This window comes from Pollicipes pollicipes, unplaced genomic scaffold, assembly GCF_011947565.3.
Source record: "Pollicipes pollicipes isolate AB1234 unplaced genomic scaffold, Ppol_2.1 Scaffold_4740;HRSCAF=5597_pilon_pilon_pilon, whole genome shotgun sequence".
NCBI classification, from domain to species: domain Eukaryota; kingdom Metazoa; phylum Arthropoda; class Thecostraca; order Pollicipedomorpha; family Pollicipedidae; genus Pollicipes; species Pollicipes pollicipes.
This window is the reverse complement of record NW_023596545.1, coordinates 15,986,131-16,008,533: the sequence shown is the minus strand read 5'-3', so window position 1 is coordinate 16,008,533 and position 22,403 is coordinate 15,986,131. Positions and strand designations below refer to the sequence as shown.

Genomic DNA, 22,403 nt, shown 5'->3' with positions numbered 1-22,403 from the left:
GGGGGGTTCAGACTGCGGTCGATCAACCCAGGGTAGCCCGAGGTCGGTCTACCAGGGGGAGTCTGAGGACAATGTACCAAGGGAGGCCTGGGGTCAATCTACCCAGGGTAGCCCGAGGTCGGTCTACCAGGGGGAGTCTGAGGACAATGTACCAAGGGAGGCCTGGGGTCGATCTACCCAGGGTAGCCCGAGGTCGGTCTACCAGGGGGAGTCTGAGGACAATGTACCAAGGGAGGCCTGGGGTCGATCTACCCAGGGTAGCCCGAGGTCGATCTACCCAGGGTAGCCCGAGGTCGGTCTACCAGGGGGGGTCTGAGGACAATGTACCAAGGGAGGCCTGGGGTCGATCTACCCAGGGTAGCCCGAGGTCGGTCTACCAGGGGGAGTCTGAGGACAATGTACCAAGGGAGGCCTGGGGTCGATCTACCCAGGGTAGCCCGAGGTCGGTCTACCAGGGGGGGGGGGGTCTGAGGACAATGTACCAAGGGAGGCCTGGGGTCGATCTACCCAGGGTAGCCCGAGGTCGGTCTACCAGGGGGGGGGGGGGGGGTCTGAGGACAATGTACCAAGGGAGGCCTGGGGTCGATCTACCCAGGATTGCCTGAGATCGATCTACCCAGCATAGCCTGAGGTCGATCGACCCAGGGTAGCTTGAGGTCGATCTACCCAGCACAGCCTGTTGTATTGGTTTTTACACAGACAAATTCACGTTTCAGGTACCTGATATTTTGCCGCGTTCAGGAACCTGAAACACTTATATAATATTTTTTCTCTGGCATTTTTTATTGTTTTGTAACTCTTAAGGGGCGGGTAGTTGGAGACAGTCCTTGTACGTGTTATTGCAGGCATCCACATTGGCTTAGTTTCTCGTGGGCTGTCTGGGGAAATGCGTGGTGAGACTCTTGTAAGATGGGAGAGGCTAATGCAGCTTGGGGCCTCACTCCTCTCCCCCTGGACACGACCTCGGGCCCCTGTCGCGTGGTGCGTTGTCGGTTGCTGGCGTCGTTCGGCTTACGCTGCGACCGGTGTCTGCCGGCTGGCGGCGGCTCGGCCCGCCCTAGTGCGCGGCCGCACTGAGCTTGTACGCGCCGTCAGACGGGCGGCACGTTCGTGGAGTGCGGCGCGCTAGACGGCGAGACTCGCTCCAACACGCTGTATATGGAGCGCTGGCTGGGCTGGCGCGGCCTTCTGGTGGAGCCCGACCCGGACAGCTTCCGGATGCTCTTGCAGAAGCACAGACGCGCCTGGGCCATTCAAGCGTGTCTCTCCGGATCGAAAGTGTCGCAGGTATTACCGGCGAAGGCTGTGCCGTGCAAAGGTAGAGCCGTGTAAGTACTTTTTCCCGATTTTTTACTTTTAATAACCGAAGTGATGAAGCATCTGATGGTTCCCGGTTTTGTGCAGCTTAACACTTGTATATGCAGTTATTTTGAAAAAAAGATATTCGGAAAGGCATGCATCACAAATTTGATGGCATGCAAAGGTAAAAGCATGCATGTCTCAAAGTCATGCGTCAACAGCCCGGATAACAAGACATACGTGCTTTTGCCCGTGCATAGCGCGACAGTGCCGACATATGTGTATTTGACGGGGACTACCGGCGCGTGAGTGTTTCAAGACATCGTCGCCTCACCGGAGCATCTGACGGGTCCAGAGACCGTCGCATCACCGGAGCATCTGACGGGTCCAGAGACCGTCGCATCACCAGAACAGCTGACGGGTACAGGGATCGTCGCATCACCGGAGCAGCTGACGGGTACAGAGACCGTCGCATCACCGGAGCATCTGACGGGTCCAGAGACCGTCGCATCACCGGAGCAGCTGACGGCTCCAGAGATCGTCGCGTCACCGGAGCATCTGACGGGTCCAGAGACCGTCGCATCACCAGAACAGCTGACGGGTACGGGGATCGTCGCATCACCGGGGCATCTGACGGGTACAGAGACCGTCGCCTTGTTGGAGCAGCTGACGGGTCCAGAGACCGTCGCATCACCGGAGCAGCTGACGGCTCCAGAGACCGTCGCATCACCAGAACAGCTGACGGGTACGGGGATCGTCGCATCACCGGAGCAGCTGACGGGTACAGAGACCGTCGCATCACCGGAGCAGCTGACGGCTCCAGAGATCGTCGCGTCACCGGAGCATCTGACGGGTCCAGAGACCGTCGCATCACCAGAACAGCTGACGGGTACGGGGATCGTCGCATCACCGGGGCATCTGACGGGTACAGAGACCGTCGCCTTGTTGGAGCAGCTGACGGGTCCAGAGACTCGCATCACCGGAGCACTTGACGGGTACAGAGACCGTCGCATCACCGGAGCAGCTGACGGCTCCAGAGACCGTCGCATCACCGGAGCAGCTGACTGGTCCAGAGATCGTCGCGTCACCGGAGCATCTGACGGGTCCAGAGACCGTCGCACCACCGAAGCGGGAAGGCGGCTACTATCTGGGCAGACAACTGCGCCAGGCACCAGCATGCAGTATGGGTGCTTGCCAGCGCCACGCTGTACCGGGTTCATTCACCTCAGAACGCCATTGAGACAGTCACATTCAAGCTCAGCGAGCCAGGACACACTGTGGCGGAGGCTGATACCGTGCGCCTGGTCATCCCACGGACGTTATAGGCAACCGAGAGACAGGAAGGTTTAGGGGACTGCGTCATCGCAGTGGAAGCACCGGTACGCAGTGCATCCTGATGTCTCCCGGATACGAACTATGCCAAATAGGGAACACGCCAGCGAAGCGGAACTGACAAAACTCAGTCAAGATAGCCAACGGTCATGCTCGGCCCAGCTGCGGGTCATCCAGGTAGGACAGGGTTCTTACTCCGTGTTCACGAAGACCAACATCAAGCATGTCGAAGGCGGGGGTGGGGATATGGCCTAACATTGCAAGCGTGCCCAACCCAACACATCACCCCGAACTGGAACCGGACTTGGGAATGACTCGTGCGCATGAGAGGTTTTCGAATTATCGCGCCACATCGCTTCACCTATGCCTGCGCATACGAAACAGGTGAAGGAAGACGTGGCTGGTGTACATAAGCGCCAGCAGGGAGGAGGCGCCAAACTTAGTCGCCGCACGGTTACAGAAGGCGCGCAGCTCGATGAGGGGAACGCTGAGCTGACCGTGCCGCACATAACCGGCAATATCTGGTAGTCGAAGGCAGTTTGGTCTTTTGATCGTTTAGGTAGGCTGCGACGGCTTGCACTGTAAAGAGTCTGGCTTTGTGATTATTGTCCTGCCAGGTCCGGTGGCGCGCGCCGCGGGCACATAGGTCCCCATGCGATTCTACCTATTGGTGCTAATAGTGTGGTACTTAAGCTACGCGCCTGGGAAGCCGGAGGTATGGGGCCCAGTTCTCGCTGAGCTTGCGCCTCCTGCCAGGGTGAGAGGCCGGCCGCGTCATAAAGCCTTAGGTGCTGAGTGCGTCTGGAGCTCGAATGACAGGACCTATGTCCCCATCGTCATGTTTCTGGCGGCAACGTAAAAGTTTCACGAAATGTTTCGGGTGGATGTTTTTTGTTCCTATTCTTGAAATCTATTTCGAGCAGTATCGGAAGCTTTTAGGCCAAGAAATAACGAATTCAAACTGCCAGAGTAGTTTAGATTGCAGTGTTACGTATACGCGGCGTTGCAACGTTGATGACTAACGTTATGGTCAAACATCGATAGAGATGTTCCCGTTCTTCCAACGGATTCGAAGCGTCTTAACAAGAACACGTGTACTTGGTATAACGAGAAGTATTGGGCTTCTAGTTTTTCGGCATTATGAGTTCATAGCTCTTGGGCTGACAGATATCGACCTTCAGTATGCCAGAAGGCAATGTTTGGACATTTGCAGCCAAACGTTGCTGCTCAGTGCTTGAGTATCAACGATATCACCGATGTTTGCTCGATAAAATCGTTCAACTGGTACATCCAGGTATATTGAAGGAATATGGATAGGCTTGACTCCAAACAGCAAAAGACGAGGTATGCAAGATTGGTGTGAAACGCGCAGTAGGGTCTAAAAATCTGAATACGTGGCTTTGCACTTAAATATGGTCGCAAGAGACATCCGTGTGTGGCAATGCATTTTAAAGCACCAATGCATTAAACGGGTTCCATCAATCTGCAGCAAAAACACGGCAGTAGAAATACTAGGCATTGGCAAAGCTGAGCCGAGGCGCCAGCACAGATAGTATGGGACATTAGCCATCTGATATTTTTCAGATTGTTGCCTTCATAATAATTCCTACGGGGAATTATATTATTTTAAAAAGCTTTAACTGCGGTATTTTTGTTAATACAGAATAGCTATGCTCATGTGTAACGCAAAAAGTAATGAGTTGTCATCCACGGTGGCTCCGTGTTCACGTGTCATAATTGGTTGGGTTGGGATGTTGGCAGACTTTGTTGCCCAGTGACATCTAGATGTATTTTTACGTCACAAAGCGCGTTATGAGATGGTTGTTTGCAGGAAGTTAACCATTAAGTATAAGTTTTGTAAGCGATTTTTGAAGTTTTGGGGCAGCGTACGGAATTAAAAAAACTAGGATACAAAACGTTTTACCTGGAACGTGGCATTTCTCGAAAACATCCTTGTTCGTGGACACGATATTGTACATGAAAACAACTGCGTATTTGGCAATTTGAAGACACTTGAAAAGCATCCTCAAAAACATAAGGATGGATGATAATTGAGTACCACATCTATTTTATGTCCAATAAGACTGCCCTGCAACGGCACACGCTTCATCCGACATTGGGACCCAAAGTTCTCAATAAAATATCGAAGATATGCTTAAACTTTTGCAAGGCATTACTAGGTGTGTGGCTCCAAACCTTTCAAGACCGCCCCGCCTCCTTTGACAGCATTGATATATCTATCTCAGTACTGCCATCGCAAAGGTACAAGCCGAATGGTTGTTTTTAAGGACCTAAAATGCAGTGACGGGCCAGGCAAAGACCTGCGTACAAATGATCAATCAGCGCCTTTCAAAGTCAGAGGATGACAGTCAATCGTAGGGTTTGGCTCGCAACTTTGGAACAAAGGGCGCAATTTGACAAGCAGCGTTCTGCAGGGGCAGATCCAGGATTCCGTCAAGGGGGTACACGCGCACGCACGCACGCACGCACGCACGCACGCGCACACGCACGCACACGCACACGCACACGCACACGCACACGCACACGCACACGCACACGCACACACACACACACACACACACACACACACACACACACACACACACACACACACACACACACACACACACACACACACACACACACACACACACACACACACACACACACACACACACACACACACACACTTTGCACGTGCGCGTGCGCACGTACACACGCGCACATACAAACGCACGCGAGCAAAGGGGAATTACCGAGACCGGTGTGTGTGTGTGTGTGTGTGTGTGTGTGTGAATTAATGTCCCTGTGCGATCAAGGGTGTATGGGCAGGCTAACAAAAGGGGACCCGACAGGAGTATGTGGTCCTCCACAAACGAGATCAAACGGAAATAGCCCTAGATTAATGTAGAGGGCCCCTGAGTATCGAGTGTCTCGGTGCCTTACCATATATATGGGCACCAGCAACGGCACAAGGCCCTCCGAGCAAATGGAAAGAGCTGTAGCTGCCATTCGCGCTTGCCTCCAATTTTGTCCTATTTGGAGCCTTTTTACCTCATGTTTTCAAATAATACATTTCACCAAATTAGTTGTCTTTAGTTTGTATGGTGCTTTTGTCTGCTCATTTGCTTCCTTCAAAGATGCGAGCTTACATGTCGCCGCGCATTTCGTCACTGGTTTAAAAAGAGAACATGCTGTGCCTCTCCCGTTGTGCACCTTGTGAAAGAGTACGCATTCGCTCGTGTTCTCATCCATATCTTCTCGGTTGTATTCACCCGGGACGTGGCCTTGCAGGTGTCCTTTAAGCAGGACTTCAACATGGGTATGATTGACGACGGCTCCCCAGCGAGGAGATCCGGGAAGCCGAGCTATGCCAATGTTCTCTGCATCCCGCTGGAGGCGATGTTGCGGGCACTGGAGTGGAAGACGGTGGACTACTTCAGTCTGGACGTCGAGGGGCACGAGTACTCCGTGCTCTCGCAGCTGCCGTTCGAGCGGCTCGATATTAGGGTACGGAGGGCGCCGCTTGCTGTCAGCCGTGAATTTTAAGTTTTTAGGTGTGGTTCGAGTCTTGATTAGATAAACTGATGAGATCAGAGCCCATGCCAAGCAGCCCTCGTTGCGTCATCCCTGATCCCGTCGTCCGATCCAGAAACGGCCGGCCAACGTCGAAATTTTGCAGAGAAGGCTGACCATAACGCGGTGGTCGACACGATCCGTCCTGCTCTCGGACGTCACCTGATCTTTAGCGTGGCCACTATCACCGGCGGGAGGTCATGCCAGTTTCATATAAATAGCCAGCGCTTGAAGCGACTCGAACTCACCCCGCCACGTGTGGGATAGAAGAATCCAAGGACAGGCGCCCTAACTAACTGCTGCCAGGACGGGTGCAGGCAGTGGTAGAAGATTCCCCGGTTTTGATAAGGCATGTGTTTAGTCACCTGGGTTCGATATCGAACATGGTTTATATGCTTTTGAAAAGTAATATCTTAACTTTTTTCCGCACATTGTGTAGCCGTTGGGAGGCAAAATTGATATAACTTCCTGATGGCCCAATCCCCCATGATTTCCGGATAGTTCCACCTTGAGTGCGGTACAAATATGTTGCCCTCTAAAGGAACGGTGAATCGATCCCGCGCTGTGCGGAATCGAACCATGTGCCTTTGCAGATTCAGATGAAGGGTATTTATGACGCGTCTTTTGTGTTGCATCCAACCGATGTCTTGGCATAGCGGACAGTTTCAGGAAATTGGTGCTGCGTTTTTTCCTCGTAGCCCGAGTTAAGCCAAGTAAAAACTCAACAGAAATGATAGAGTCATTACCGCGTCAGTTCTAGAAGACATCGGCTGGCTCTAGTTCAGGAAAGCCGACTTTGCAACTGACAGACGGTCTTCTGCTCGGGGTGCATCCAGGTGCGACGAAGAGGAAAAGAGCGCGTTGAGACGCACCGGTCTTTGCACATATGTTGTACTTAAAAATATAGTTGAGATAATCCAGAAATGCAACTACCGGAAGGCATTTGCATGTCCTGATATGAATTAATCACTGCTTTATGAAATATCTACCACATCTATCGCGCATTTCTACTTTCGACCATAGTATTGTGTTTACGGTGTACATGGGAAGAGAACAGCACGATGTAGCAGCTGAACTGATGTGTTGGAAACGTGGTGCTGTTAGCTACGCCGTCACCCTTCGCGGAGGCAGACATGTGCCTGAGATCGTGCTGGGTGCTGTAGCGGACGGGGATGTTGAGAAGCAGCCGAGAATGCCGCTGGTGTACCGCCGCGGCAGGCCCTCTGGGCGTCGTGTGTCACCACTCGATGGTGTTAAGTGTTGCCGCGGAGTCCGGCCAGGCTGTCTGCTGCCTCTTGCGAGTGTTCGCTGCCTCGACAGCGTGGTCGGGGCTCCCGTCGGTGACGTCACCCGGGTTTCCACAGACGCTCTCTGTAGAATTTCGCCACGTTCCGGAGGGCAAGGAGGCCATCAGGACACTCATGGAGTCGAAGGGATACGAGGTGAACTCCGAGATCACCCACTTCGACGACCTGGCCAATGACTTCATCTTCCAGAAGAAGGAACTGAAGTAGTAGTCAACTATCCCACCACTAGTCTCCAAGACACATGATGCGTCAACTTCAGGCGTTAAGCGGGTCCCGTGCCGTGATATATGAACCGAAGGGAATGGCCGGCCGAAGGGAGTGGGGTTCCATCCTGATCACGAATCTGCGGGACACGCGACGCGTCAGTTCAAAGTATCACGCGGATTCCGTGCTGTGATATATGATGTGCAGGGATTGATCGGCCGAATTTGTGGGATGAAATCGATTCGTTGTCTAGAAGTGCTAAGCTAGTACGTTGGCATCTAATCTCCGTGCTCGAACGACCCAACTGATTCCGCTTCCATTGCAAAGGGAGAGGGAAGCAGGATAGCAGGATGGGTCGTTTTTAACTTCTTTCGTTTTACTGAGTGCTAGATACGGTGGATGTTCAAGGTTGTTGCCCGGGTGGTGTTTGCTTTGAACTTATGTCAGTCATTCCCATTTGACGCACATCAGTGCGTCATTAACTGTCCTCCTCCAACCTGTATCTCTTACCTAGTCGTCAGTTATCGGGACTAAGCCTGAGACTTGGAAAGGCAGGGCGTCCGCCTGGTGGCGGTCGTCCCGGCCGTGCCGTGTTCAACGGCGGCGTGCGGCTGCCTGCGCGCGCTCGCCGCCGCTCCTGCCATCTGTGCCACTGTGTGCCATCCGGCGCCGCGGGGGCCCCGCGCCGGGCGCCGACAGCTGTGAGCGTGCGGCCACCTCACTGCCAGGCCCGGCAGCGACGCCGCCGCCGCAAGCCTGCCGGTCTGGCCAGACTCCAGACCGTCCGTTTGACTATAGAGGCGTATATAATATAAACGCATCTATATATGTGACAACAGATCTGCGTCCGTGCAATGTAGATGCGTATATTACCTATGTAAAGACTGATGGAATACAGGTGCGTCCCTTTGCAACTTTTTTATTGGGTTGCACGGCTTCAGGTAGCTATGACGGCCAAACCACATAGCGCCCGCGCTGATCCGTAGCGTGGCGAATTGGTCACAGGTCCAGGCCAAAGGTCACAGGTCACAGGCCCTTCACTCTCGCTTGGTCTGCACGTCGACGCGCGCTGACACAACCGGCACCGCATGCATGCGAAACTTAGCTATCGTTCAAGTGCCCTGCATTTAGTCGTTCGTCAGGTACCGCACAACGTCTTGCTGTGCTCTGCATGCACGTTTCTCCAACGAATTCCAGTCTACACGGCATCGCTCTCTGATCAAGGTTTTCGGGGGCAAATCCCTGACAAATGAGCCGGGAGCTGTGAAGCGACGTGACCATAACGCCATCAGGTGAGGTATTCCCGAGCAAAACAATGATACTAACGCGCTCACAAGATTCACTCGCTACTCGCCAGCTGTTCGGGCCTACGGAGCGGCGACTCGGCGCCGGTGTCCGGAGCGGTGACCCGCTTGCCAGTCCTGTCACGAGCGGTCGGCCCCGGCGCAGCTGCGAGGCCCGGCGGGGCCGGCGGGGTCCGGCGCCGGCGGCCCGTCCTCCCGGTACGGCGCGTTGTCCCACATGTAGGTGTCCTTGCTGATCCGCAGCGCTGTTCATGAAAGGCGGACACATTTGGTGACTGGAGACACCGCCAGTCCGTGCGGTCGCCCGCAGCCGGGCGGCGGGATCAGGGCTCGACATCCACACGGCGGGATCAGGGCTCGACATCTACACGGCGGGATCAAGGCTGGACATCCGCGCGGCCCGACTGGGGAGTGAGCTGAAGTGGTGACGACGGCCGCACCCGATAGCACGCCGGCCCCGAGTGACCATCACTGACACTTAACAGGTCAGCCGAGTCTTATTCTGGCGACATATTGTTTATATTGAACGCCCTTCTCCCCACACACGCACTTAGTAATTTCCGAAGCAATTAAAATAGCGATGAGACTGTGAGCAAAGCCAATTGGGCAATTTTATTTCAACCCACTTAATGGCATGTTGCCGCTTTTGAGACCAAACGGAATGCTTCATTCGCAAGCATCACATATGATGAAACAATCTACGTAAGAAGTGTTGTTTTACTTTTCAGTTGAAAAGACTGCTCAAGACAACACTATTCAATGTTCAGTAAATATGCTGCTCAATGCCTCATGGTTTGATTACGCCACCGTACCTTGCTCAACATTGGCTGAGAACCAGATGACGGCCGTTACATCTGGAGATCGCGCTCACGAACGCCACGTATGGACGCATCGACAATGTTATTTTCTTGGCCATGGTCGCCGCATGGCTAATGGCATGGCAGGATTTGAATGACTTTATGACGCCATGAATGCAATGGCGCTTTTGGAATACTCTCCCGGATATACTTTTCCCCATTTTCGCTGGCACATAACTCAGTCTAGAGCGGCTTAGATCTTAAGAAGGGCAGGATTGTGAACGGCACCGAAAGGCTTTCAAGACAGCTATCTCAATTCAAAACCCCCTATAAATGTGGAACGCTCCCTTTAGGAAAACCCAAAACCATCAAGCAAAGTAGGGTGGCAATGGCTCTATTATTTGCCTTTTTCAACAGTGTCGGAAATATAACCAGTTTGCAGATGGACAAGATGCGTCACAGCTCAGCCCATGCCGCCTGCACGTAACACGGGGCGCCATCCACACCGCGCGGCGCGCCAACGCCGGCACTTCCGTGGTGTTCTACCACTGGAATGTCCTGATCAATGACGGGGCGTTAGCGAGGCGGTGCAGCGCTACGACTCCGTGCAGTCCTAGCTAATGGTGTGATCCCTCTTACGGGTCCTAAGCAAGACAAGACCTATGCTAATTGTGTTCAGGTCGGAGAAGAGGCTTGTATGCCCGATGATGATATCACTACAAACGGTGCGAACTTCGGCGCGCCCGTGAATCATCGTAAGATATTTTCGTAACTAGCGTTTGCCAAAGTTTTAACCTATGGTTGTGTTGATTATTTACGTTTATGGAAGGCAGCCTGTCGTCGGCCGCGGGAAGATGAGCAGCAGTGGACTATCGTCGGCCACGGGAAGATGAGCAGCAGTGGACTATCGTCGACCGCGGGAAGATGGGCAGCAGTGGACTTTTATCACGTCTCGGGACATGAAAAATATTTGATGGCTTGTCGCAAGGGTTGGGCCCACCGACAATGTACTTTTGAATGACGCACTTAATACAAGCAATGCTGCCTTTTCTCCCGATTTGGCCCCTTTATCTGTGCCGATGTCCGCCCTTCAACTGTTGCGACGTATTGGCTTCGAGGTGAGCCGAACAGCGGTTAGCGAGACTTAAGGTGTTGCCCACTTGGTGGGTGGCAAAAACCCACCCGCAAATAAGCTACAAAAAAAAAATACTGAATAGGCTCACTGTATCTCCCCGGCTCCGTTTCCGTGGCTTGCATTACCGTCTTCTTTAAGACGTCTTCGCATTCCTTGGAAAACTGAATGAGCTGAGAAAAAAAACGCTAGCATAAGTGCACTGTTCGTTGATTATTCTTTTCCACTCTAAAACGCAGACGCATAAACATTCATACCCCACCGCTCATGCAAAAGCCGACATTGAAGGTACATAGAGGCACGTTTACGGCATTATTCGTGTATTGTCATGCATTTGTCCAATGGAACTTGCTCAAAACGCCGCGTCACGGAGCTGACTGTTTCGGGGCCTGGCTGAAGTCCACTTGACGTGCCCACTGTTACTGCTGGAATCGTTTCATGCTAGCAATAGCAAAATATTGTACAAAGGATATTTTATTTTCACCGGTACCACACAATATGCTGAATTAAAGTAAGACAACCCACCTCTTTAATCGCCGTTTCATTTGTCAAACTCTTGTTCTTCTTGTATTCGCCATTTATTTTGGACCGGGCGGCTGCAAAGCAAGTATGTTTTATCAAGGCATGTGGTCAGTGCCAGAGGTGCCGATATTTGTAAATTATTGGGGGGCCGACCCGAAGGCCCCACAACCCTCCCCCATGTTTTCGCCAGATTTAGCCCACTATGTTGGTGAAAGACAATATGTTTTTAATTTGTGTATTATTTACAAGTCTTCAACTTAAGCAGCATAGTAGTCATGCATGGATAGATCTAGGGAGAAGCCAGCGGACGTACGCGTCTCCTATGGTCGGTAGGTGAAGGCGCCCTTTTAGAGGCCACCTTAGGGCGCCGATGGCGCTCTTCTGTGGCGGTCATGGGACGCGACACGCATTCTGGTTGTGGGAGACGGGGATCTCCGTTCCGTCCCCACAAGCTCCGACACGGGAGTTGTGCGGGTTATGTGTGTGTGTGCCCCCCCCCCCCCCCGATATTTGGCCGGGCCACCACCGTATTTTGCTCGGCCTTCACAGTGTGGAATCCGGCTCCGGCTACCCCATCAGTTCTTGGACGTAAAGATCATTCAACCTTTTGTAGGGAGTCGCAATTTGGTATTAAAGGACAACACTCACATAACGCATTACCCAACAACTGATGCGAAAGAAATCTGCACAAAGTTGAATTCGGTATGTCGCTAACCTAACTGAATGTTTGTGCGTCATTGGGGCTTTACGACACTTCTGAGACTATTTGGCAATGCCTCTCATCCTTACAAAGGGCGGTCACCGTGGGGAATCAAACCCCACAGTGCGCGGTTAAACGCACAAGCAATAACTTGTACACACTGTCTAACTTGTAATGTTACGTGGGTCACATGTGATGACGCAAATATTAAATGCTGGTGGTGATAATAGAAGGCTGGGAGGCTGTTAAAATTTGCAGACTTCTGATGCAATACGCTTTCTTTAAGTGAAACGTACGGCTCATTTTATGGAATATGAGTAACTAAGTAATGATTTGTGTCGTTAACACGGTAACATTCAGACCTTGTGCTACGCGTTTTGAGTGTCTCGAAGGAGCACGCACATTTCTAACATTCTGGTTGAGTGATGTCACACGAACGATACATAGCCAGATGAGTCCTAGATATTAAAAACAAGAATAGTAAACGGGGCAGTGGTAATAGCCTTATTCCCCGTAGAAAAAAACCCAGAAGGATTGAGACATACATGCATTTCTTTCCACGATGAATGAGGATATTACCACTGATATATATGTGCACAATGTTCCTAGCGAATGCGCTTCACAACTTACAAGAATATTGGGTACATTGCGTACCCGGCACGTACAATTGTCTTGCATTCGAACCACAAGATAGTTGTATACCAGAGTAGCAGCTTGCAAAAGAACCCTATCTTGTAATACGTAGTATATACAATACGTTATGTGTAATACGTGCGTATGTCGTACACCATTGCCTATGCATTTTCACATCGTTTTAGCATGCACAAAAACACGGACTCATGACGCGATGACGACGCGATAGCTGCATCCTCACTTCTCATGTCTCCTGTCATTGGCAAGAAGGTTCTGACCAACGCAAGAGGCCTGTCGATGTTCAAGGCACCGCTCCTGTCCCTGTTCGACAAATGTGCCCACAGCCGACTTTGGGCTTATTGCCGACACGGGGCCCTTTGTTGGGCACTGTGAGCCCCTGTTCAGCACAAAGGCCAGACCAATGCACGATCTTTTGAATTAACATTTGCAGGCATCTTTCCCAAGCCCTGCCCCGGCTTGGGAAAGAGGCCCCAGGACCAAAACCGGCGCCAGACGGAGTCTTCGGTGTTGCCGACTGGCGGAAGTCCTTTCATTCTACCAGCCTGCTCTTTGGACCCTTCGATCGGACCCTGGATCGTCGCTCCCTCGGGGCCCAAAGGGCTCCTCGGGACCCTCGGTATCTAAAGACCTAAGGTAAGTAACGTCCCTGTCCCACCGATAGTGGCGTCATTCGTTCCCCGTAAAAATAATAGATGGGGTAATTTGTGTGCCCTGTGGAGTTTGACGCCACTTGAAGCCAAAGCGCTTGGAGGCCTACGAGGTGCCTCCCTAGAGTAGATGTCTTTTCAAAATACGGGTCGTGATTCCCGAAAGGAACGCATCAGGCATCTCCTCGACAAGTAGTCCGATTTTGGATTTCGTCATGGTGGAAGGTACAGAAGTTGTGTAGCCCCTAATTTTTGGCATCTTGAAAATAAAAATGTTGAGGCGATTAAAATCACCCGTTGGGATTTGGTGCAAGCTTAAAAGGCAGGTTGCAATGCCCCAAAATAAAAGTTTTGGTGACCTGTCGCCAAATGGGCCGATCCCTGATGCTCCCCATGGGGAGGTACGAACATTGTGGTGCTCCCAAACTTTGTTGTTTCTTGAAAGCAAACTTGTTACGGAAGGGGTCGATCCAGAATTTGGTCCGCATACAAAGCAAGGAATCGCGGTGTCCATTAAAATGAAGGTTTCGGGATTCTTTCAATGGCTCACCTGGACTTGTTCTCCTAAAGTAAATGCTTTTTTGGTGCTGGGAAATCAAGGTTTTGATGTTCCTCCGCCACCTGGGCCATTCATAATTTTTTTTCTATGAAGCACCACAGTTATCGCGATTCCCCTGAAATCCGTTGTGTTAAAAATAAATGTTTTGGGAACATTTGAAGAGCCTCTGGAATTGGGCTCCCCTGGAAAATAAGCCATGACTACTCAAAATGAAACAAAAATGTTGGCGCCACATTGCCAACCTTCAAAGACCGGACCGATTAGGAGTTTCGTGACGGTGAAACACACATAAATCCGTCTTGAAAAAGGCCATGGTGCTTCAAAATAAAGGTACTGGTGCACCTTGCTTAAAGAACTCTTCAATGATTTCGTTCTGGGGGGGGGGGGGGGGGAAGGGGAAGAGGCCCAACATTGTTGTGCCTATTGAGAATGAAGGTTTGCGCCCCTTCGTGGTGCCCTCTGGCATTGGGCGTTTCTTCAAAGGCTGGGGTGCCGGAAATAATGTTTTCGTGCTTCTTTGCCGAATGGGCTGACCCAGAATTTTATCAAAACGAACAAGGCATCTATATAGTAACGCCCCTGGAATTTGGTGTCTTCCGAAAATGAGAATTTGGGACCCTTGCGGTGTCTCAGAAATTTGGTGCCTCTTGGAAACAAATGCTCTATGGTTTCGAAATTAGGTTTTGGTGTGGCCCAAAGGGATGGCTCATGAGTGGCCCAAGGGGCGAGCGGCACGGCTCCATGCCTTCTCCCAACCACCCTCGGGATACACCCCTGTCTGCTTTGTTCTTTATAAACAGAATGATACCATTCAATTTAGACAATTCTGGATCATTGCTATCATGTTATTCAATGAAGTATCTTCTTTAGACCCAGCTGATGGTACTTTCGGGAGGAACCCAACAGCCAATTAAAATTGCTGCCTTCCTGCGGCCTCCCGGAGCGGTCGCGAGACGGCACAATTTGTGGGCACGTGCAGTGTCCACTATGATGATGACGATGATCGGGGTTTAGGGCGCGCCGACTTCTGGGGTCATTTTGCGTCCCATAACAGCTAAGTGGCTGGTTCTTCTCCCGCAAATGATCCGTCTTTGAACCAACACAGGATGCAAAATCGGTAACCTTAAAACTTCAGAAGCTGTGAGACGTCCATGAAGGAACATTGCTATCATACAAACGTCCACCTGCTGTCCCATGCTCATTCTCGAGAGATGAGCTCTTGGGGATGAGCGCAGCTCGTAATATTGAGTACCGTCAATATGCTCGTTGCTAATAAGCACCGCAACGCCGTATAACCTGTACCTCCTGATATATCAAAGGTCGTTGACTCAGCGCAAGAACCTCAAACGGATAATACCGAAAAACCAGGAGCTGAAGGACTTTCTCATATTACATCCAAGTTATGACCGCAGAAGTTGAAGTACTTCTTTATGTTACATCCAAATTATGACCGCAGAGTTAAGTGGGTACGATTCGTGGAGAACAGTGCCTCGAAAATAGGATGGGCAAGGTTCATGGGTTTGGGCCTCAATAAAAAATGCAAAGTTCCACCCCCGTTCATCGTTACATCAGACGCGTACGACTTGATCAGCAGTACCAACTTTCTTGGAACCGTTCTGAAAAGCTCAGAATTTCCATTTGAGGCAGCCGCCCATGTGAGAGAAGTCTCATTTGATTGCCTGCTCACCACCATGAAAAGAGCACATTGCATTTGCCGTGCTTTTTCCGACGCGTGAATCCTGCAATATTTGCAGCGCCCTAATATTCTAAAACATTTGTGTGATAAATGCTACAAAACCTGGAAACCCTGTTAAGACAAAAAAGGGGGAACAAAAAGCCCGGGAAGCCATTATCCTGCGAACTCAACGAAACGTTACACCATGCCTTTGATTTCTCCCCTTTGACGTTTCTGTAAATGTAAAAAGATAATATTCCAACTAGCGTACAACAGAAGATTTCAGGACAATATCCCTTTTTCAGCCTTGGTCAGACAAAGACACTGTCGAAAACAACTTTAGGCACGCACTAAGAAAAACATAAAAAGCCACATGCAACATACCTATCCAACATACCATAACAACATACCAATCCCTCTGAGGTAACGAAAGAAAAATGACCGTTTTTCCATTATAGCCGCAGATGAACACTGCACAATACTGACAAACAAGAGATGCAATGCATTCACAATTTCGCTTCGATTAAAAAACATTACTTCTGAATGTTGCCGTGCCACATGATAACTAGCTGGCACTGCGCATACATCTTAAACATGCACGTAGTTTTTCCAATCAGAATCGATTTCATAGCTACGCATAAAGCATATCGCAACACTAAGAGCATGATGACGCACACGTGTACAAATGTCCTGATCTGAAGCCCGCTATGGCAACACGTATTATACATTGTCCAAGCCGACCGCTCTTTTCAGTCTTCTCATTTCGAAGTTCGATATCCACTCGCTATTGGAATCCCGGTTTTGTATTCAGAAGTTTGTGACTGCGCACTATGGAACTGAAAATGCCCTCCTTAATCTTTCTTTTTCTTCAGTTTATTTCATGATCTAAAATTCCCCCCTCCTCCCACGCGATGCAACGCCCTTTGTCCAGAAATGTTTCACTAAGCCTGAATAATTTATATCGATTACATCGGTATACCACCGAAAGCGTGGGTCTCAGCACAGCATCTTACAGTGGTCCAATGAAAAGGACCCAAGAGTGTGGAATCCCCGTAATGTATCTGGTTCCAGCATAAATCCTATAGCTGTTGTCGAATAAAAAATGAGACCATCCTTGTGCTTGTAGCGTTCGATTAAAAATAGATAGATTTCAGACTCGGTCCGTGCTCGGCATCAATCTCGACAAAGCCCGTGCTGTCCTAATAAAATGATTTTTGTCGATATTGATACCGAGGAGGGACCATGCAGGAATTGTATAATTCGCCTGTTCTTGTTCTTCAGATGAAAGACAATGAGCATAAGGTTAATTTGATTTTCAATAATACTAACTTGTGCCATGCTCTGAAGCGCGTTTCACACCATGCAATCCATCGTTTCCGGTGACACTCAGCTACTCTTACGAATGTGAACACTGGGGCGCGAGTGCATTCGTCAGTGGGCGTGAATATTCTCGCTGGAATAATGCAAGTAATTTGACACAAGTCCACTTCGTCTAGCGCTCAGGGAAACTCATGCAACAACGTGCTCACCATTCAATGCGGCTTCGTCCCCGGCGAATACCGTAGCCTTTACACGGTGGATCCTTTTAAATGCAGAAATCACCTGCAATGAAAATAAGATTTTTTCGCACATGTTTCGGCTCATCACGAACATTTGGCCACTGATTCGTGCGACCAAAAGGAGAGCACTGCAAACACTCGGGACAAGGCATCACGCGAACTGAGTGAAGAACATGGATCGACGAGATCGTTCGTCGACGTTCACCAAAACATAAAGTCCAAACACATGAGCTGCGATGGAGCGTCGGCGGCTTCGTTCAGGAAAGTGTAGCTGCTGTCACACATTAACGTATGATCGAGGGCCAGCTGTAAAAATTTGGAAAAATACCATCACTATCGCTCCACAACGGCGCATGAAAACCGCGTCTCCCTCCTCCTCCTCCTCACAACCGTTTGAGGTTTTCTGCTAAAATACACACATCATTTCGTCAATGGGTTCGGCTACCGTTTGTCACAGACCGGGAAATGGACTGGTTCTCTCATATATATATAACCGCACCTAGTTGTCCTTACACGCGTACATCACTTCGCCACATGGGCCGCGTAAAACGAATATGAATGGAATTTTCAAAGCAGACGGTTAAAATCGAGCTAGGCTTTTGGCAAACAAATGAGTTCAACAAATTTTTGCAGAGTTCAGCCAGTTCGAGTTTTTACAAACGCTACAAGCGCTATATTTTCTTGTGTATGCACCAGTCACTCCCCGGCCAGCCTGCGCTTGGGACATTAGTTCCAAGGGCGATGGATGCGGGTCGGAGACCTACTTCCGAAGAATCTGCTCCGCATTACAACTACGCTCAGAAAGCCAGAAGACTTACTCCCGGGATAGCCACGCTCGGCAGATCTTCTGCTGTGAAGACCTAACCCCGGAAGAATTACTGCTGCGAATACCTAAGCCACGAAGACCTACTCTTGCTCTTCTTTTAACGAGTGAGGATCTTCGGGCGATCTTCGATACTCCGATTCGACTCGGGACAATTCTGCCTGTTGCGGTGGCAGATAAGTTCAGTTGAGTTCACCCAATGTAATTCGGCCCTGCCGTTGCAGATCGGGTACGGCTTCGAAGTAGCCCGACCGTCAGACCGACCTCTCAGCCCTACCACGCGCTGGCCATCCATTGCACCTCGCCGCCCCTCCTCACTTCAATATTCCGGCTCCCATCACCAGTGGGCATCCGCAGGGTAGAATTTCAGTGGTAGGTCTTCTGAGCGTGTGCATTTACAATGATAAGTCTTCCCGTCGTAAGTCTCCCTCCTCACTTCAATATTCCGGCTCCCATCACCAGTGGGCATCCGCAGGGTAGAATTTCAGTGGTAGGTCTTCTGAGCGTGTGCATTTACAATGATAAGTCTTCCCGTCGTAAGTCTTCCTGGTCTTCCGGGCTTTTGGGCTTATCCTGGGAGAGCATTCCCTCATGATTAGAGACACCAGAAGGGTCACAATGAAAAGAACGCTTTTTGAGCCCATCTTGCCCCTCAACAATATGGGAAGTACGTTTGGTTTTTCATGTAGGGAACAAATACTCTGCCATGATTTAGCATCAGTTCAGCATGGAGCTCGTCGGACTTTTGTCCCAAGTCAGACGATCCTTCCTTTACCAGCGAATGAAGGGACCGTTTCATGACCTCATGTGACCTCCTCATGACCAGTGGTGAGAGGTGATGCCTACGCCAGCGGCCAACACATGCGACCTGACGCTGTCAATACATGAGTTAACGGTTACCGACCGGTGCGCTGGTACCTCACCGCCCCTGTTCATGTGTTAACGGCTACCGGGAAGTGCGCTGGTGCCGCACCGTCCCTGTTCATGTGTTAACGGCCACTGACGGGTGCGATGGTACCGCACCGTCCCTGTTCATGTGTGTACGGCTACGGGGGAGTGCGTTAGTGTCGCACCGTCCCTGCTCATGTGTTTACGGCTACCGGGGAGTGCGCTGGTACCGCACCGTCCCTGTTCATGTGTGTACGGCTATGGGGGAGTGCGTTAGTGTCGCACCGTCCCTGTTCATGCGTTTACGGCTACCGGGGAGTGAGCTGGTACCGCACCGTCCCTGCTCATGCGTTAGCGGCTACTGACGGGTGCGCTGGCACCGCACCGTCCATGTTCATGTGTTCACGGCTACCAGGGAGTGCGCTGATGTCGCACCGTCTCTGCTCATGCGTTAATGGCTCCGACGGATGGGGTCGTGCAGCACCGTCTCCGTTCATGCGTAGGCGGCTGCTGATGGGTGCGCTGGTGCCGCACCGTCCCTGCCCATATGCTAATGGTTACCGAGGGACGCGCTGGTGCCGCACCGTCCCTGTTCAGCTGTTTGAGCGTCCGACACCCGGTCAACATGTGGCAGACATGTGGCAGATGTGGGATAGCGTCCCAGAGACTGCGATGTGTTGGATTCGTCTGCGAAGACCACTTGACCATTTGTTGAGAAAGCCAGGCGGCGAAAAAAGGGTAGCAGCGCCTAGACATTAAATGGCCGCCACAAGATCGCGAGTTATCTTGTAATTGAAATAATACTTGTTTGCTGTCTGAGTCAGGATCTTCGCCACGATTTATACTTGGTTAGAGCTGACCTGACCTGACCTGACCCGCACCCAGTGATCGGCCAGCTGTAAGAGGACTCCATCTTTATTATTTCAACCTCGCGCTTGCAGATGTGTATATCAATAGCTTCAAAACCGTGCAACCATGACTTTGGTCCATTCTATGCAAGTACGGTCTGTACACCGAGGTGTGTGTCATTGGGGCTTTACGACGCACTCAGCTGCTGAGGCTATATGGCGTCGTCTGCCCCTCACCCTGACAGGAAGGGCGGGCACCGCAGGGAATCGAACCCCGTACCTCTGGTTTCCCAGACGCGTAACCACTGCACTACCGGCACCCCCCGTACACTGAGCTCAAAAGTTGAGAACCAAACGGGTTTAAGTGTAAAGTATCACCACACTGGAATCGAGAGCTCTTCACCTGCCACGTGACTTGAAATTGCTGGCAGCAAAATGAACTTAACGGTGTAGTCGTTTGTTCTTGGCTTGTTTTTGTCTGCAACTCTTCACAGACTCTTGGAGGGAGACAAAAAAGGTCCGGACATGCGTAAAGTGCCCCGTTTTCATCAATACATCCGGTAAGTGGGTCACCTAACCTGTTTGAGATTTACAGTTCTTACTACTTGTAATTCCAGGTGAAAAGGTTACTTGGATTGTGTGTTAAATTTGCACGTGTGATAACCTGCACTAATATATATATATATATATATATATATATATATATATATATATATATATATATATATATATGTATGTATGTATATGTATACATACAATATGTTATCCATACAAATTGTAATATATGTACACTTATACATGCAATATATCATATATACTAATTTCAACACATATAAATATATGTATGTATGTATATATACAAGTATTGTTAAAGAACTTGGCAGTAAGAACATTTCATAACCTTTTTTCTGTGCCTGCTCTAGTTTTCTGATTATGGCATACCATACCATACTTCCGAAGACCCTGTGAGCTCTGCTCTGGTTGGACGCAAATACGTAGTGAAGTGCAGCGCATCAAATAAGTCCTTGTAAATAATCGCTACTCAAACAGTGCCATCGACCATGAGACCAGCAGCTTTATGCCACGGTATCAGACGAAAACTGACGTCATGAAACGTCAACCAAATGCAATCAAGCCATTCTATCAGAATCAAATGTCTGATAGTTATAAGACAGACGAGCGTATTCTCAAGAAAATGATATATAAAAACGTCCAGCCAGTCAGCCATGACAAGATAACGCTCACCATCCACCACAAAAAACAAAGGTTACCCAACACATCATGACACGTAGCCACACAGCTAACTCTGACCCCTTGAAACGAACAAACGTTGTTTGCCAATTTCGTTGTGACATGGCGACTGCAGGCTCCTAGAGCAATCAAACTACGTTGGTGTCACTACCACCATACTTTCCAAGGTATTGATGCATTTAGCTGGCGGTGCTCCAAAAGAACACGTGCGAAAAGGAAATGGCCGGAACATCACCCAAGACAACCTCACCAGAAACACCGCCATCATAACACTATCATCAAACAGGAGGAAGCTTTATGTTCTGTAGCCTGCTTTGACCAAAAACATCGTCATCCGGATTTCAACAAGCAAACCAACCCCTCAGTCACCCTTCACCTCGTTTATGGGCGACCTATATCATCCATAGACGGTATAATCCTACCATTCTGCACGTGTTTTACCGCTTGCATTCTTATGCTCCTAAAAACATGTCAGCCACCTAATTAAGACAATACAATTTGACGATCAAACTGAACTTGATGAAACCTAGCTGTTGTACCTTACTGGTTATACCTAACTGCAACTATGTAATCATATATACATCACCAGTATGCTGTAAGTATGTACCTTTGAAAATGGAATATGCAATTCTGAAACATTAGTACAGTCAATAGATGCCAAATATCGGTGAGTTACTTGCTGGTCTCAATGATGAACCGACAGCCATAATCAGAGCACTAGAGCAAGCACAGAAAAAGTTACGAAATAAAGCCTTTTTAAACTTGATCCAAACCCTTTGAAAGGATGGATTTTTGGGATCAGCGCTCACGCTAAGCAGTGTTTGTTGTGTGAGCCCTGACCCTCACCATCCGATCGTGCAATTCCAGGCAACGGCAGAATTTAGTGGCGAAAGCTTAACGTGCCGCAATGCTCCGCAGGGTATGTCCTGTCCTCTGACGTCAACTGACCTTCAACGCGACTGCTGCCACCGGCCGCAGGCCATACCTGCTAAGGGCAAATAGCGAGCGCCCTAAAGCGACTCGAACCCAACCTGCCACGCGTGGGTGGATCGGAAGGCAGGCGCTCTAACCAACTGAGCCACTGGGACGGACATATGTCAATGGCAAGGCTCTTAACAGCACTTGTATAAAAGACAATTTGATGCCTACATATACAACCATATGTATTTCTCCTGAGTTAATAATCAAATGGGTAGTTGCTGGGCCACACTCTCACTAAGGACAATTTTGCCTCAAAGAGGGCTTTCAGCTGTTGAATCCTCTCACCTGGGTGCGCAGAGCATGGTTCATGGCTGAGCTTCCCAAGCACCAGATTCAAAGAGCCAC

The 22,403-nt window shown here is 50.1% G+C and overlaps 2 protein-coding genes across 3 annotated transcripts in view; one reads left to right on the top strand and one right to left on the bottom strand.

The window, feature by feature from the left end:
- LOC119098518 (uncharacterized) overlaps positions 1–8,628 on the top strand; it is a 14,898-nt gene extending 6,270 nt beyond the window's left edge. For both annotated transcript variants that reach the window (XM_037221473.1, XM_037221474.1), the window contains exons 4-6: positions 1,096–1,287; positions 5,926–6,141; positions 7,572–8,628. In XM_037221473.1, coding sequence (XP_037077368.1) covers positions 1,096–1,287; positions 5,926–6,141; positions 7,572–7,721 — 558 coding nt within the window. In that variant the 3' untranslated portion in view covers positions 7,722–8,628. The remainder of the gene's footprint in view (positions 1–1,095; positions 1,288–5,925; positions 6,142–7,571) is intronic.
- LOC119098520 (complex III assembly factor LYRM7) lies at positions 8,622–22,403 on the bottom strand. The gene is made up of 5 exons (XM_037221475.1): positions 22,344–22,403; positions 17,238–17,310; positions 11,477–11,547; positions 11,043–11,124; positions 8,622–9,267 (listed from the first exon to the last, which is right to left on the bottom strand). Exons 1-5 carry the CDS (start codon positions 22,365–22,367, stop codon positions 9,143–9,145), a joined length of 375 nt encoding a protein of 124 aa, XP_037077370.1. The 5' UTR covers positions 22,368–22,403; the 3' UTR covers positions 8,622–9,142.